Source organism: Numida meleagris, chromosome 1 (assembly GCF_002078875.1).
Source record: "Numida meleagris isolate 19003 breed g44 Domestic line chromosome 1, NumMel1.0, whole genome shotgun sequence".
In the NCBI taxonomy this organism is placed as follows: domain Eukaryota; kingdom Metazoa; phylum Chordata; class Aves; order Galliformes; family Numididae; genus Numida; species Numida meleagris.
The window spans coordinates 108,428,857-108,445,372 of NC_034409.1; the positions used below are offsets into that span (position 1 = coordinate 108,428,857).

At 41.7% G+C, this 16,516-nt stretch overlaps 1 protein-coding gene across 1 annotated transcript; it reads right to left on the minus strand.

Annotated features, from left to right (window-relative positions):
* ICOSLG (inducible T-cell costimulator ligand) lies at window positions 2,163-13,570 on the minus strand. Its single transcript, XM_021407080.1, has 6 exons — window positions 13,330-13,570; window positions 11,294-11,334; window positions 9,205-9,567; window positions 8,339-8,623; window positions 7,383-7,559; window positions 2,163-4,330 (listed from the first exon to the last, which is right to left on the minus strand). Exons 1-6 carry the CDS (start codon window positions 13,341-13,343, stop codon window positions 4,320-4,322), a joined length of 891 nt encoding a protein of 296 aa, XP_021262755.1. The 5' UTR covers window positions 13,344-13,570; the 3' UTR covers window positions 2,163-4,319.

Below are 16,516 nucleotides of genomic sequence, written 5' to 3' on the forward strand. Positions count from 1 at the left end.
CCAAGTCTTGTCAGCAGTTGCTGCTTTGCCAAAAATGTTCACAGAAGGCACTGGCTTGCTTTCTTTGTGCCTGATTGTTCTTGTGGTTGATGCTTCCAGCCAGACAGATGACATGCTTCTTCATAAGAGCTCTGCTGAAGGCCTACTTTGTTCTAAGTAGTAAACATTCCCACACAGAGTGGTGAAGTTTCACTGCGCTGGTGCAGATGAAGACTTTTTCTCCCTCTCTTTCTTCTTGCAACTCTCAGCTAGGTAAAGCTGTTCGATGACCATGAGCAGTAACTTAGCAGGCAGCTCTGCCTCATGAATGGACTGAAAACTTAAATCCTCCAAACACAAAACACAAACAAAACCCTGAAGTTAAACAGCTCTGTGGAATGATGCCGGGGTTCATGAGTATTTCCTGGGGAGCTGGCTCCTGGCAGCTCTGTATGGAAAGAATCAATGAATTTAATGAGAAAGGATTATCATTTTCTGGCCAGTGACCAAATCTCTTGACTGGTTCAGAAGATTGGGAACTATTACAGGGCTGGATTCTCCTCATGATTCTGATAAGAGTTCAGTAATGTATTTCTAATTAGAGAGTAACATCCAGTGCTGCAAATAGTGCTGGGTAGATACTTTCCATGTTTGCTGATGCTTCTGTAAAGAAATACTTTTAAAAGACAATGTCTATAATGGAACTTCTGGTAATTGGCTAATATAGAGCCCCTTAAGGCCGGGTTGGATGGGGCCCTGGGCAGCCTGCGCTGGTGGGTGGTAGCCCTGCCCATGGCAGTGATTCGGTTGGGTGGCCTTTAAGGTCCCTTCCACCCAAAATGACTGATTCCAGTGTCACTGACATTTCATCACACTGATCTGAGCTGGCTCTCTAATGATGTGCCCAATAAAGTGATAAAGGTGCTTTGTGTTTGCTTCATTCTAAAGGGAGCTACAGTGCTCTGGGAGAAGTTGAGACACTTTCTGTCTCTCTTTCTTCATGTCTTTTAAACTGATTAATTGCCACAAATATGAAAAGAATCATCTTGGCAAATTTGTGAAGGCAGTTTGTACTAAAGTTTTCTGACGTAGTATGAGCAGTGAGGAAAAGTGGTTGGAGACACAGTTGTTTGGGGAAGTGGGGAAAAAAGGAAGGCATTCCTGAGTTTTCAGCTCTCACAGATGAAAAGATTTAAATAAAAAATTTGACTGCACTAAGGATGGATTCAGACCGCTAAGTAGCAACGTACGTTTTCTCTCGGGGCTTTCCATCTGTGGTTTACCAGCCATCCCACAATGAAAGCCTTTCGCTTTTCTGTGAAAGTCCATTTCTTAGAGTCTTCCCACTGCACAACAACAAAAGTGATGCTTTTCTGTGCAAGGTGTTTAAGTTGCTTGGGAGGTACAGTTCATGTGTGCTGGTATCTTTAACGAGGGGATATGGAATGATGCTGATATTTAAGTGTAACACCAGCCTGGGACAGTGCAGTGAGGGTTTTGGTTCTGGAAGTGGGAGGGCTTGCTGAACCTTTGCTCTGCTAGGGGTTGCTAAGGTGGGTGAGGAAAGGATGTGTCAGCCCATGTTTTGTGCTGTTTTTGAGCTACTACCTAGCTTTTGTTCCATTTGTTCAAGGTGTAGAGCAAGACGTGGCAAAAACTTCTAGAGCCTCTGTGTTCCATCAGTCCGTCCTCATATTAGGTCTTTGGAAAGGGCCACTTGCATGCACTGAGGAGCCCTATTAACAGTAAAACTGTTGCCTTACCTCGGGCAACATTTTGGAGTGGCTTGTCTTGATTGTGCTGATAGATGAGTCAAACATAAAGAAGAATTAATAGATTTTTTTATTTAAAAATATAAACATAGTATGTGACAACATTCTGTTATTACAGAATTTCCAAGTAACAAACAACTGTCATCTAGGATTTTCCTGCCTCCAAAAACAGCTGGAAACAAACCAGTTGAAAGTATGGATTTTGTAAGAGCAAGCTGATGAGCTTTACGTATTCACTATGTATCATGAAGTAAGCCAGAAGTAAGAACGCCTCTGGTCTAAATTATCTCAACAACATACTGTGGAGTGATTGCTAGGTTGCCCCTTACATCTCTGAAGCTCTATGGTTTTTTGTACTGGTAGAACATAAAGAAGGAAAACTGTTTTTATAGAAAGTTTCTGTCAGTTACAGTGACGCTGAAGAGGTTACACAAAACAACTTCACAGGACAGAGAGTGAGAAAATGACTCACTGAACCACCAGGAAATGGTTGCCCTTCACATCTGCGCAGGTGGTAGGTATGTTTTAAAAGTGTCTGTGAGCTTGCATTCTGTCTTCAGCAAACACTGAATGGAATTTGCCTGAAGACTAGATATGGGCTCAGAAGATATCAAACACTTAGATTAATGGACAAGGGAGAGACAACGAAAAGTAGACACTTAAAATTACTGAGATGCTGTAAGTTACTTAATCTGACACAAAATGTGAGCTAAATGTGCTACCTGATAAGAAATATTGTGGTTGTAAATTGGAAGGCAACACATGGCAAAAGTGGCATTAATAAATAAAATAGCTTTCACAGACATTAAAAGTTAACAAATACACAATGCTTTTCTAACACAATAGGTAAAATGTCTTTAAAACACTACTGTACACAGTTACTTGCAGCCTAAACAAGACATGAGCTTAATTACTTAGTTGCAGCTTGAATTTTTTTATTTCTCTATTCTACTCAAATTGAGGAGTGAGCCCAGACTTCAAGTGAGAGCTGTACTGTTCCTTCTCTTGAATGTCATGAAGACTGAGCCTGTGAGACTCCCAAAAAATATTGACACTGGTTGCATGCAGTTAGCAAACTCTTAGCCCACGTAAGGGTATTATTTCAACAGCAGTGTCACAAAATGGTTGTGAGAAGGAAGAAAAAGATAACAATTTATTTTCGCTTCACTAGGACTTGAAAGCTGATCTTGATTTTAAAACAAACAAAACTTCCTAACTCATGGTTGACACTGGAGAGCCTTCTCCATGTGGAGTTGGGACAAACAAGGTCGTGACTAACTCACAAAAATTATAGAACTTCAGTCTAGCAACTGGTGCAGGAGTTTTTCCAGGACTCAGTATTAAAATCATTACCAACACCCACCCCAGCAGAAGAGAACTGATATTAGTTTATTCTCCTCCAAAATCTTAGGCTATCAACCACATTTGTTTGCTATCTTCATCTGTTTGCTCTTGGCTTTGCTCAGGGCTGAACCAGCAAGGCCCAGATGATGGTACATGGAAGAAAATGCAATTCTTGACTTTCCTTCCCTTTCTTTCCTTTAGCCATCAACGTGTCAAGAACATTCATAGTTAACATACTGATCGCTTTGCGCTCCTTTTTCTTTGGTGAAGGTATGAGACAAGAAGAGGTGCTCTTAAAAATAAATAAATAAATAAAAAATTCAAAACTCTCCCTGGGTGCTGATGGCCTTAATAAAGACAAGCTGAATTAAACAGAGCCTGAACATAGATTTCTGTTTCATCCAGGAAGAGGGACGTCGAGGTAACCTGACATCAACGTTAGAACGCTATTTTTAAGCTGATTTCCACAGACTGCTCTTTTATGCAGTAAGCAACAGCTTCTGTTGAAAGTTGAAGTCTCCTTTTTGGTAGAATATTCAGTAAAGAATAAAACTTTAATACCAAGTACCTTTTAAAGGAAGTTTATTTTGGTTCATACATTCACTGTTTAACCTGGTCATGGCAACACCTATTTCGTTAGGACCAGGTCAAGATAGTCTAGCTCATTCTGTACATAGTAACACATAGCTGGTGAAACCAGATGATGGCAGAATGTGCTGTAGACAGAGAAAAGTGGGAAAAGTCATATAACTCACTTTGTAGAAAATCCTTCAGTTTTCTTTTCCTCCTCATTTTTAGCTGTCTCTTCACATTCAGTAGTCACTGTCAGAGGGTAAGGGGAAGGAAACAGAACTTCCCATGCTCCTGAAACAGGGCCATTTGTGCTCAAAACAAATTCCTCAGTGATGATGACAAGAGACTCTGGAACAGAGTAACTAAGTGCCAGGCTCGCTGCTCTCCCCCAGTGTAAGAGCTCAAAGCACTGACAGGCTATCACTGAAAACCATCCAAAGCAGTTAGCAGGTGTTGAGACGCAACTCCTAGTCAGAACAGAAATCCAATGGATTTTGGTTTTCCTTCTGTTGGAGAAGCTTTTTGCCATCAATCTTGGCACACTCTGCAGAAATCTGTCGCTTGTATTACAAGCAGTGCTGCTGCTGAGGCAAGGGGTGATGCTCCTCTTGATGCACCTTCAGCTGCCCAAGTTGTTGGCAGATGTTCCCTTTAGATGGGTGCTGTGAAAACAAAATGACTGACTTTTAGGAAAAAGTTTTTTTAAAAAAAAAAAACAACAAAGCAAGCCCACATAAATAATCATCTCCTAGAGTTATTTTTCCTTTACAATCAATTGAATGAACTGCCAAGCTGTAAGAAAGGGATGTCAGTGGCACTCTTGGTTTCTTTTAAGATAATCTCAGAGTAAGAGATCATAGAATATCCCTAGTTGGTAGGGACCCATAAGAATCAGCAAGTCCTACTCCTGTTTCCACACAGGACCACTCAAAAATCAGATGCATAAAGCCTATCTGTAGTCAAGAGAAACCAGCTTCCTCTACAGGCAGTCGAGGGATCCCTCTAGGCAGCAGCCCGGAACAGCAGTTTTGGATCCAGCTCTGAATTTCTCCTCAGTGGAGCTTCTTGTCCCACCAACTGCAATACGCAGCTGGAGAGACTAACCCTACAGAGATGAAGTTTTTCTTCTTTGCATCCTGTCTTCCCCTCATTTCCAAAATCTTTCTTTCTAACAGCCCAGCTAGTCTTAGTAGGTAGCTCTTGTTTTTGCAGTATTCAGGATTCCACCTCTCAAAGCAATCTGATCTTTATAATCAAACCGCTAGAAGCAGAAACGTATCAGTACTGCAAAGCAGGATGCCATGGCAGTGCTTCCTAGTAGGTGCAACCTCTGCAGTGCCTTACTCCTTGTCTCACACAACACACTTGAAAAATCTCTGGTGGCAGTTGAATTGAGATGGTCTCTTGGAGAAATTCTATCTTCTTGCTCCAAGGAAGTACCAGCTATTTCTAGGCTATTCATCACATTTTCTTAATTGTTTTTCAAATAACAACAGGCCAACAATGTGCCTGGGCTGATGGAGACTTGACAGCCTGCACAACTCCCTGTTGTAGTGCTCAAATATTACTGTTAGAAAAGCTGTTTTTCTAACATGCAGTTTAAATCTTTGTTTAAATCTGTTGTGCTTTAAAGCATATTGTCCATGGGGTTAGGACAATAAATAACTTGTCCTCTGTAAGGACACTCCAAAGAGGGTTGTTACTGTGTCTCTGTATGTCCTCGCCTTTTCCAGTCTAAACAAAAACAACCAATCTTTCATCAGTGATCATATTTCCTGGATCATCCTCATTTCTCTGGTTTTGGTTTAAATTGCCCTCAAATTGGGATGCCCACAAGATTTAGAATTCCCCCACCTTCAGTGTCTTCCACAGCTTTGTTGGCAGAAAACTGCCCTTGGAGGTGTGACAGATTCTGATAGTAAGAAAGCACCAAAGCTGCTGTCTGACCTCCTCTTCTGCAAATGGTGCAGGGACATGCCAAGGAAAATACAGTGTCCGGAAGGCAAGTGTCTTTGTTTTGTTTTTTTAATAAACAAATTTTGCTATAGCAGCCTTCAATATAAAATAAATATTTTTATTTATGTCACAGAATTTTTTCTACTTGTGGGCAAGTCCAGAGATCTAATCGCACAGGGCCTGGTATAAGTCAGGGGAGGAAAAGGTCAATGTTTAATAAACTGCTAGGATTTATGTTAATGCAGGACATAGGAATGAAGAAGAAAATATTTCCTTAGCTGAAGGGATGAGTCATCCTTCTTTCTGCATTATCCTCTATGGGAAACAGTGCAAAGTCTGTTGATGTTTAGCAAACACAACTTTTGTGGATCACATTGTGATTGCATGATGGGTCTAGGAAACAACTGACCATTGATCCAGTTTGCATGACTACAACATTAGTTCTTGGCATTTTTCTTTTCACGGGTTATTTTGCTTCTGCTTGATATTATCAATCGGTGTATTCACTGCATCTGCTAATGCAAACTATGCTTTCTATTGTTTCAACTATTACGAGCTTTGGTAGAACCACAGTATTTTGTGTCTGTTCTGTAAAGACTGTCAATGGTGATTTGCTTCAGCAAAAATTACCAAATTAATAAGCAGATATTTCATCTCGTTTGTGCTCTCACAAGTTGTCTCTGCCAAGTTTGATTTTCTAAATGTCTTGGATTTTTTCATCCTGTTTTTTTTCCTCTGCTATAAATAATGAATTGTTAAACACGCTGCCCTGCGTTACTGCACTCTCGCTTATGAAAATGTTGAAGATCTGAACCTTGTTTTTCCTTGGAAATAAGTGCTTAGTACTTTTTTTTAATTGGCTGTGTACAGGCTCAGATTATTAAATGTAAAATAAATGTCTGTGTAGCTAAGCTAAAGACTTTCTAGGACGTGACGCATTAGAAAGCAGGGAACAACCATTTTATCATGGGTATTGATATGATCAGTGGTCATCGTTGTCTAGGCTTGAGGAATCAGCATTTACAACAATTTGTCAAGTTTTGCCACGGTATCTGCAGCACAGTTACAGAGCAGGAGGGGGAGGTGGCTTCAGCCTGCATGCTCAATGTCCTTACCGATTGGTTGTGTCTTTTGACCAAAGCCTTGAAGAAGCACGTTATTGGAAGTGAAACTCTCAGGCCACTTTTGGCAGCACTTAAAGTTTGAGGAAAGGGCAGAGAGAAAAAGAGAAAGCTACTGCTTTACATCCTTGAGTTCATATAATTCAGTAAATCTAACCCAAAGGCCTTGTGCTCAACGTAAGTGATGAACCTATGATGTTAAGTTATTCTTGAGTCAAGTACAGTAACGTATTTCTAGTATAGTTTTTTGCTGTCTTCATTTTGTTGGACATCTATTGAAACAAATAGTGTTTTAAGTGTGTAGGATAATCAACTCTTTACACCACCAAGATTAATACTAAGTAACATCCACCAAAGCTGAGCTGCTAAATGCTCTTTGGACAGCAAAATGATGTCCGTACTCTATTTCCTTACAGCTTAGGTCATTGTTTCAGCAAGGATAGATTTTTTGGGGGGCGCTTGAAGCAACAGCACTACTCCATGTTTTGGAATAGAGTTGCCCAGCACCACTTGTAGGTTGTTCCTGAAAGAAGAATGTGACCTCTATCAGCTGCTGCAGAGGCTAAGCAAGAGCTTAACCCCACTTGACCCACGTCTTTCCTGGAGATTTAGTCACGTAAATGAAGGGCCACATTACCTGTGTATGACACTAGTTGAGAGGACCTCCGTCTCCGCAGCCAGCAGACTAACACAGCCAGAAAAGCCATCAGAATGACAACTGACACAATTGCAGCTGCTTGAGCACCGTGTCTGCTTTTTGCTGGGTCTTTGTGACTTCCTGTGCTAGAATCATTGCTTCGCATCTCCTCTGTGTCTAGAATAAAATAGAAAAAGGATGTAATAAGTTGTAAATTTGCTCATTTCATATCAGGCAATGATGTGACTACGTCTTACACACAAAAACTGGGAGACCAATTATTTGTGTTATTCCTCTCACTGTGGTTATGATGGTATTCCTTACAAATAAGGCAATCTAGCTTAGATGATTTGTTAATATAATCATACAGTGCCACTTTATCCCTCCTTGTCATTACACCGCACGCATGTGACCTTCATTTTCATTATTCTTTCCTGCTAATCTTGGGACACTGCATGTTTGTGCTGGGAAAGAAGGAGGTGGGAGCCAGGACCAAGAACTACAAGGAGACTGAGCAGCCACCTCAGGAGAAGCTCTACAGTTCCAAATAGCTTATCTGCACAGCTACTTAGAGACTGTGACATTCACTATTGGTCTAATAGGTATGAATTTTTAGAGCTTTTTTTTTAATGGCTTTCATTTTTTTTTGTGAAAAATAGGAACAAATATTTATCACTACCATTGGTCACTTATATTTGTAGTAAACAGCCTGTTACACTTGTGATATTAGGAGTGTTGTTCCATTGGGCTAATAGTAACTGTTTGCTGCAGGCCTACTTTAAGCAGTGCACTGAGTTGAGCTTTGGGGACTGAAAGCAAAACTTCAAAACTAGACAAAGCACAAAGCAAATATGAGTGCTGCAAAGCCATCAGGCAGGGGTTCACGTATTTGAACCAGCCACATTGGTTGATATATCTGCTATCCAGAATACAGGAGGTATCATAAAGGAACTTACAGTTGGCTGATGTGTTTTCCTGCAGTATTTTATTTTCTATGAAGCACTCTATTTGCATATCCGAAGTTGCTTTAACCTTCAGTGTGCTCAAAACACTGTAAGTGCCGTCGGGATGTTGGGTGATATTAACATCTGACCAAGACAGGTGTGTGTTGTCTGTTCTATTTATCCAATAAACATTTGGTTCAGGGTACCCATTGTCAGATCTGCAGCTGAAAGTCACCTCTTCTCCAGTGCTGTAACTGTTTCTTATTGGCCCACTGAGTATTGGTTGGCTGTAGCTAGCTGGAGAGAAAGGGAAAAGGAAACGGTTGTCAAAACTTTGAGATATACTGAAAAGATAGAATCTTGAGAGGGATTCTGAAATGGAAGATCTGGGTTACATGAGACCCTCACAACTTGAAACCATTTGTAGGCTTGGTACATAAGCCCAAAGGTCTGTGAGAACTGCTGGAAGGGCAGAAAGCTGATGCCAAATCCAAAGAAAGAAAGCAACTTCCTAAGCTGCTGTGACCCTGTCATCTGTAAGAGCATATCAGCGACATGTTAATTTCATAATAATAAAAGTACAACATATTAATAGTAGCTAAGTTGAGGGAAAAAAAACAACAAACAACACTGGATAAATGGTTGTTTCAGCTGTAGATTCTCTATCTGTAACATTTAAAATAAGTAGGTTTCATTCCTGTGAAGTATTGAAGTAGAATATAGAATATCCCAAGGTGGAAGGGACCCATAAAGGATCACTGAGTCCAAGTTATGTTTCCAACTTAAGTACATGCTTAAAGATGCTATGAAAGTGGCACTACCTAAAACCACTGGAATTAGAATTTGGGCAAATGTGTGCAAGCAGCAACAGTTCTTACCTGCTAGGCTGAGAACCACCTGTTCCTGGTGAATCACTTTTGTATATTCAGTTGTCTGCATCACTACACATTGGTATGTATGCTCATCGCTCTGTCTGACATTAAATAGTAGTAGAGAAAAATTGCCGTCTCCTAGTTTATCCCATAATAACTGAGTCCTGTTTTTAAATTGACTGCACTGCAGACTTTCATTGTCTTGACCAGAGATCAGTGCATGCACTACTGAACACGGCTCTTCATCTTCATCATCAGCTATTTGCCAGTATACTCGCAGACTATTTAAACTGAATTCTCTTCCTGAATAAATGCAACTCAGTGTAGCATTGTCCCCAGGCCTACTGACGATCTTCTCCAGTGCAGTAACTACAAAAATAAAAAGAGAGGGATAATAAGGGGAAGTTGCAGGAAAGAAAGTTATTTTTTCAGGTACATTCCACCACAATTGGACTCAAAAGGGAATGGACTCAAGTTGTGCCAGGGGAGGTTCAGGTTGGATATTAGGAACCATTTCTTCTCAAAGAGTGGTGAGGCAGTGGCACAGGCTGCCCAGGGAGGAGGTGGAGACACTGTCCCTGGAGGTGTTCAAGAACCGTGTGGCTGTGGCACTGAGGGATGTGGTCAGTGGGCACGGTGGTGGCAGGTGGATGAGTGTACTAGACAAATCTTAGTGGTCTTTGTCCAATGTTAACGATTTTATGACTCCAGTATTAGTATTTTAACAAGTAAGTGACGATGCTCACTTCAGTCATTACTCCTTCTTGACCTGCTCTACTTCATCAGTGGTTGATTCTGTGTGTCTATTTGTTTATGTATTTTCAAAGGGACCTTTTACAAAATAAAGCCTTTTGCTTATTTAGTCCTCCAAGAGCCAACCAGTTTAACTGTTCCCAGCCCCAAGACTAAACTGACCACAGACACATATTCATGTCCTGGTGCATAAATAATCACTTCCTAAAAAAAACAGCCAAAGGGAAATCACAAGGACTGGAAATACTAGTTAGAGAGTGCTACTGCTATTTTTAGACCAAAATAAAAAGGCAGGTAAAAAACAACCCTGGTGTGTCTCAAAGTGGGCATGTCATAGATTAACGTTTTTTATTACTTACAGGCCTCACCCTCTGAACAAATAAACTAGCATGCCCATATACAGCTAGTGACATGTCCATTAGACACTTACAGCCTCTGAGAGCTGCCTGAGATAGGCCAGCACCGTATTTGGCACTCAGTGCGCTTTTCCAGGCCTCTGGTAGGACAGATGCAGCCTCTTTTCCTGGTGAGCAAGTGGTTTCAGAATGAGCTCACCCACGTCTGAGGGGTTGGGCACCTGGCTTAAAAACAGCATGGGGAGGAAGGCTTTGTCTGCTCCCAGGCCCTTGTCCTCTCCTGGGTGCAAGAAGAAGCAACAGTCTTGAATAACAGCAGGGATGGTGCTCAGCCTTGGGGAAACTCCTTGAAGCAACGGGAAAAGTGATGCTGCAGATAGCATCACCTGGGGGCACCTCCTTCACTGGTCTTCTCTAGGATGGGCCAGCGAGCACCCATTGAGACAAACTGGTACCGTTTGTCCTGGTTTTGGGGACAAGGAGTTTCCTTGATGATATTAGGTGCTTCCCAGTCATAAAGGAATAAGAGAGAGACACCTCTAGAAATACTTAAATATCACCAGGTGCCGTCCTTTAACCTTATCTTTATTCTGAAAGAGATTTTTAGAATTGTAGTAGAAGATGTGCTAATACTGGGCACTTGATACAGTAATGAATAATTATAGCCATATTATGAGTGCTGACTCGATGCAAGCACATTAGATTGGTTATCAACATCCACTTCTAAGGACTTCTGTTGGTGGGGATGTCTGTGAAGCAAACAGAGCAATTCGAGTAAAAGCATCCCTATGATACCTTGCTAGTCTGCATATGGAAATGGGCAGAATCAGATCTTCATTCCCTGATGCGTGTCACAGGAACATCTCACTGAGGAATTCTCAAGTGTCTTGCTGAAAATGTGTAGGTGTTTAAATTGTAATCTGCTTATTTGGCCAAGCACTTAAAAGCAGGGCAAATTCATTTTAACTGAAGGGTTCTCAACTTACCAGCTCTCAGAATGTGAAGGGACAGTAACAGAAATCCATAGCTAAAAGAAAAAGCAAACAGAAATGTTACAAAATAGGCCTTAGTTCCTGGATTGTTTACACAAGCGATAAACATAATATTGATTGTTTCAGTACAACAGCAGAGTGGATAAATAAAGTACCAGTGACAATTATGCAAATTCCCCTTAAAGCATTTGCATTTTTGACAGCTGCAAAACTTCTTGTTCAAACAACATAACCAGGGGTGGGTGGCTGAGGCCACGATCAGAAGCAAAGTGTACTGATACTGGAATCCAGCTGGCATTGTTCCCATCTTTCCTGCTGCAGGCAAACCACCCAGATGGATGGGAGGCCCCACTGTCCCTGCCCTGTACCCAGGTCACGGGAAGACAAGTAGCTGTGCAGGCTGAGATTTGGGTCAGAGCCTTGCATCCTGCTGTTTGGAGTTATGACCCTACAAGCAGCAGTGTTTTCTGCCCTCAATAAAACATGTAAACAGGAAACAGTGATAGAGTGGAGTCATTCAAAGGTTTCGATGGAAAGCACTTGGTCTGTTCCATTCCTTTAGAGAAGTAATCAATGAGGGAACTCCCCAGCAGAGTTTCACCTGATAGCTTATATAAGAAAACTCAGTTTAACTTGCTTATAAATCCTGAGAAACCTAATGCTCCTTTTACATGGCTTTGAGAAAGATAGAAGTGTTGCATTCACTTTAGCAAATCTGCAGTCAGCCCTGAAGTGTAAGTCTCACACGTGTGTGTAACTAAATACTCTAAGGAAGCAGCTCCGCTTGTGTTCCTGGCAGCAACTTCAGGTCTTTGTGGTTTTATACTGTATTTCTGCTGTATCTGTACACTCTGCAGGAGTATCTGCATATCTTGTGCTAGGCTTGTAAATGTCTGACGCAAAGCTCACCTGAATGTATTTCCTAATCCCGGGTTGTATTTGTTTTGCCGTTCCCTGCCCAAGTTAGAAATTCTCGATATAGCAAGTAATTTCCATTAAACGGAGAATAAGAATTGACTGCTCACTGTGGGACTCCGCAGGGAATTTCCCATAGGAGGCATTTGCTGATATCAGTGAATTCATAGCTAATCAGCCAGAATTCACTTTTTAATACATATGAGCAAATCTACCTTGTTATTTCAATAGATTATGTCACAGGTACTGTTGGACAGACCTACGGACGCTCATTCTCTCTGAGGACTTTGCAGCTGTGGTTGCATGGGCTGTCTCAGCCCAAATCTTCCCCTCAGTGCCAAGCTCCTGTTGGAAAGGGGAGGTGCTCTTGTCTGCAGAGAGCAGTGAAATCTCTCTTTGCCCTGTATACATGCGCAGCCCACGTGTCCAACACACTAACCTCCAGTAGAACTATTTAAAAAAAAATAATATTATTTTAAAAGTAGGTGTTAGGTTTTTCTCCTTTTTTTTCCCCCCCGCATCATCTTCTTCTACTCTTTTTTTAATATCATGTGAAATGGGAGAAAGTTGTACTTCCTCTTTCACACACTCTTGCTTAGTGAGTTAACTCTTTCGACTAGTATCACAGCTTTTCCACGCGCTACTTATTCTACAGTCAAAGGACAGTGCTGTTCTGGCACAAAGTATCCCGATAAAAGCTGACCTCCTGCTTGCAATAAAAACTTCGGGCTTTTGTTCCATCCGTATGCTTTACGGCTTTATCCCCCGTGTTGTAGCAACATCTCTTTTTCTCGCAGCAGCGGGTGTTGATAAACGAACTGTCTGTGACGCTTTGCTATTACCCGCTTTTAAGACAGCACCAATCCGTGCCATCGACACCAGCGGCCCGTCTCCCATTCATCCATCACCGAGGGCACGCGTTGGGCTGACAGCCCGCACACCGCTCTCCCCGCTGGCACCCGCCGGGCTGCGGGGCGGCTCGAGGGTACCCGGCTCCCCTATACCCCCGAACCCTTCCAGCCGCTCCCAGCCTCGGCACAGCCCGAGCTGCCTACGCCGCGCTCCTTACTGAGGACCCCCTCGGGGCACCCGCCCCCGCCCGCTCGCTTACTCACCCCCGCCGCTCCATCGTGCAGCTGTCTGAACCGCTCTGTGCCCAGCCGGCTGGTCCGGGTTAGGCCATTCCCCTTCCCCTCCCACGCCTCCCCCACCGGGGATTTCCGCCTCCGAGGGGCTGGGACCGGCGGAGCCCAGCCCAGGGTTCGGGGGATTGATCTCCCCGCCGCCTTGGGGCTGGAGCTGGGAAGGGACGGGGGGAGTCGCGTCCGGGTGGAGCTGGGACAAGGTTGTGCAATCTGCCAGTCGATGGAAAGCTACCCTGGGTCAGCTGCCAAATGACGTTTCAAAACGAGTTTCAAGAGAGATTAGGTTTATTGTTGCTAGGGTTGAACTGAAGATCTTAGAGGTCTTCTCCAACCTTGAAGATTCTATGATTATTGTTTAATTAATAAACGACCCTAAGTGATATTTGAGGTGGCATGTGATCATGCTTAGAAGGTGGAAGATGAAAGTTGCTATAAAAGCACGTTGATAAGGGCGTTGTAGCCATAGTCAGATGTTTCAAAGCCGCAATTCCCATTCAACCTGTTTGGCTTTTGGTGCCATCTCAGTGCTGGTGTTCGGAGTGTTTGCTGTCAGCCTCCCACTAATGGGGCCACCTCTACACCCTCCTGTCACCCCTGTGACACACGGCATGAAGCTCTACACTGCAAATGCATGCTTCAGTAGCAGTCGCTAAAAATGATCGCTGTGTTAAATTTTGTTTGGTTTTGGTTTCCGAGTCACCCTGGGAACACCAAATATTTTGTCCATGAGGAGCAAGAAACTCCAGTATTAGGCAAGACTATAGGCTTAGTGGTTGGCAACTCTGTCTACAGCAAGGGATTGGACCTATATGGTCTTTAAGGTCCATTCAAACCCAAACTATTTCTTGATTCTTTGATTCTAAGTGCTATTTCTATTGCTAGCCATGGGCAAGGAGGAGGACTTTCAGCTTCAAGTGTTTGAGCCAACACTCCTTCAGCCTATCTGTACACCACTAATATACTGCATGTCATTAACCTGTTTTGGTAGAGTTGACTTAAAACTTACATTATACTTAAAGATAGACAAGAATTACAGTTGACACAAAAGATGTTGGTAGGAGTCAAATTATGTCTTGCACCGAAACATGTTATAGAACCACAGGATGGTTTGGGTTGGAAAGGATCCATTCTGTCCCAACCCCTGCCATGGGCAGGGCTGCCCCCCGCCAGCTCAGGCTGCCTAGGGGCCCATCCAACCTGGCCTTGGGCACCTCCAGGGATGGGGCATCCATCACAACTGATGGGTGACCATCACAACTGGTCATCCTTGTTCTTCCTCACCGGTCCATGTGGGGAAAAAAACACAGAGTCAGAAAAGGGTTGGAAAGGAGAGCAGAGCTTGCAAGAGAAGGCTGATCACATTTTCCCGAAGAGATGTTATGGGGATTCCTTGTGCTGATCACAAGTAAAAAGCTTGTTTGCTAGGACATGAAGTAATGCATCAAAGATAGTGTTGTAGCAATGGAATGAGTTCACATGCTTTGGAGTGTAAAATGCCTTTTGGACAGGTTTTTTTTTTTTTTTTTGGCTTTGTTCTAATGCATTAACAGTAAGAACTGCAAGAGAGCAGCCACAGCTGAAGACTGAACTCAAAGCTAAATGCAGAGGCCTTTAGGTAAGGAACAGAAAAGGGCATGTTTGTTCCAGACTATTCAGCTGAAGTTTTTCTTCTCCAGAAGATAGATATTGGTTAACAGGATGACTTCTTCAGCAACAACTTCTTCAGCGTGCCATTTCTTACCCCTCATAGAACACAGGTTAGGAATTAAGAAATCCATTAGAGCTCAGCCTGGATACCAATGACTGGCAGAATCTTGACTGAGATGCATAGTGTTTCGTCTCTTATTAGAACTAAAACATTAGAGTATATAGGATCCATCAATACTAACTTCAAACCTCAGCCTTTCCAAAAAGTAGTAAGATTAGATTCATTTGTACAAATAAAATCTCTGTTTCTGATCATTATAGTTTTCTGGAAAGAGAGCTACTGAAATGCTAATAATTGATAATAATGTTTAAGAGCCATCTTTGCTGTAGCTAAACAGGTGAGATATTTTTAAACTCAAATATGTTTATGTAAAAAGTCAAGATTTAAATTTACTCTGTAAACACAGGTGTAAAATGCAATAGAGATTTGTTTTACAAATTAAAGATTATATATTAATCTCACTGATTATCAGTAAGAATTTTAAAAAGATCACAAGAAAAATATTGTTGGTCATTTTGTGTATCTAAGTGTAACTTATGTATGCTTTTATGTCAATCCTATGTTGCTAATGAGCTCTGAGTTGAGGTAAAAGCACATTACTCATGAGCTTGGAAACTGATACAGTGTTTTGAACAAACAATTAAAATGGATCATATAGAAAGCTGTTTTTAAAGCAGATGTTATAGGTAGTGTTATTTTTCATAATACAATAGGAAGCAAAAATGTTTGTCTTGCTATAAACACTTGCCATGAACTAAAGGATCGACAGTATCATCCTGAAATTTTCCAGAGATTTGTCCAGACCAAAACAGTTCCCATCACATAACTAAAGAATCTTGCAGATTTCGCAAAATACTCTCTGATATGAAAATATTTCTCCTTGAAGAAAAACAATATTATCCGGAAATTTTGTCCAGACCAAAACAATGCCCATCACATAAGTAAGACAAGAATTTAATGTTGTCTTTAGAATTAGAAACTATAACATTTAGAAAAAGGTTTATACCTCCTTATAGCACAGTAAAGTAGGAAACCACGTAACACAGCAGGATGTGCTTTGAATGCCAAGTAGTGAGGAACAGGAACTGAAATTTCTGTTTTATGTTGTTTATTTAATTATTTTTTCAAAAATGTTACCACTGCTTGGAGTAGGTTTGATAAGAACTGTAGTTCCATTTTATTTTAAAAAGCTGTTCTGCTTAAATGGCTCAAAAATTTTCCCTTGGGTATCACTTGCAATAGAGTGTAGAGAGCTTGTAGTATGGTATACAGCTTTTGCAAGTGTGTTTGTAGGACGGATGAGTGGTTTGGCTGAATTCCCCTAAAAGCCCAGTCTTATAGAAGATGTGGTCAGAATATGAAGACAAAATCCATAATTGGTGTCTTAGAGTGAATAGTGTTGCAATTAGAGGCACATAGTTAGCTGTCTTCCAATGAGCACAGGTGGTG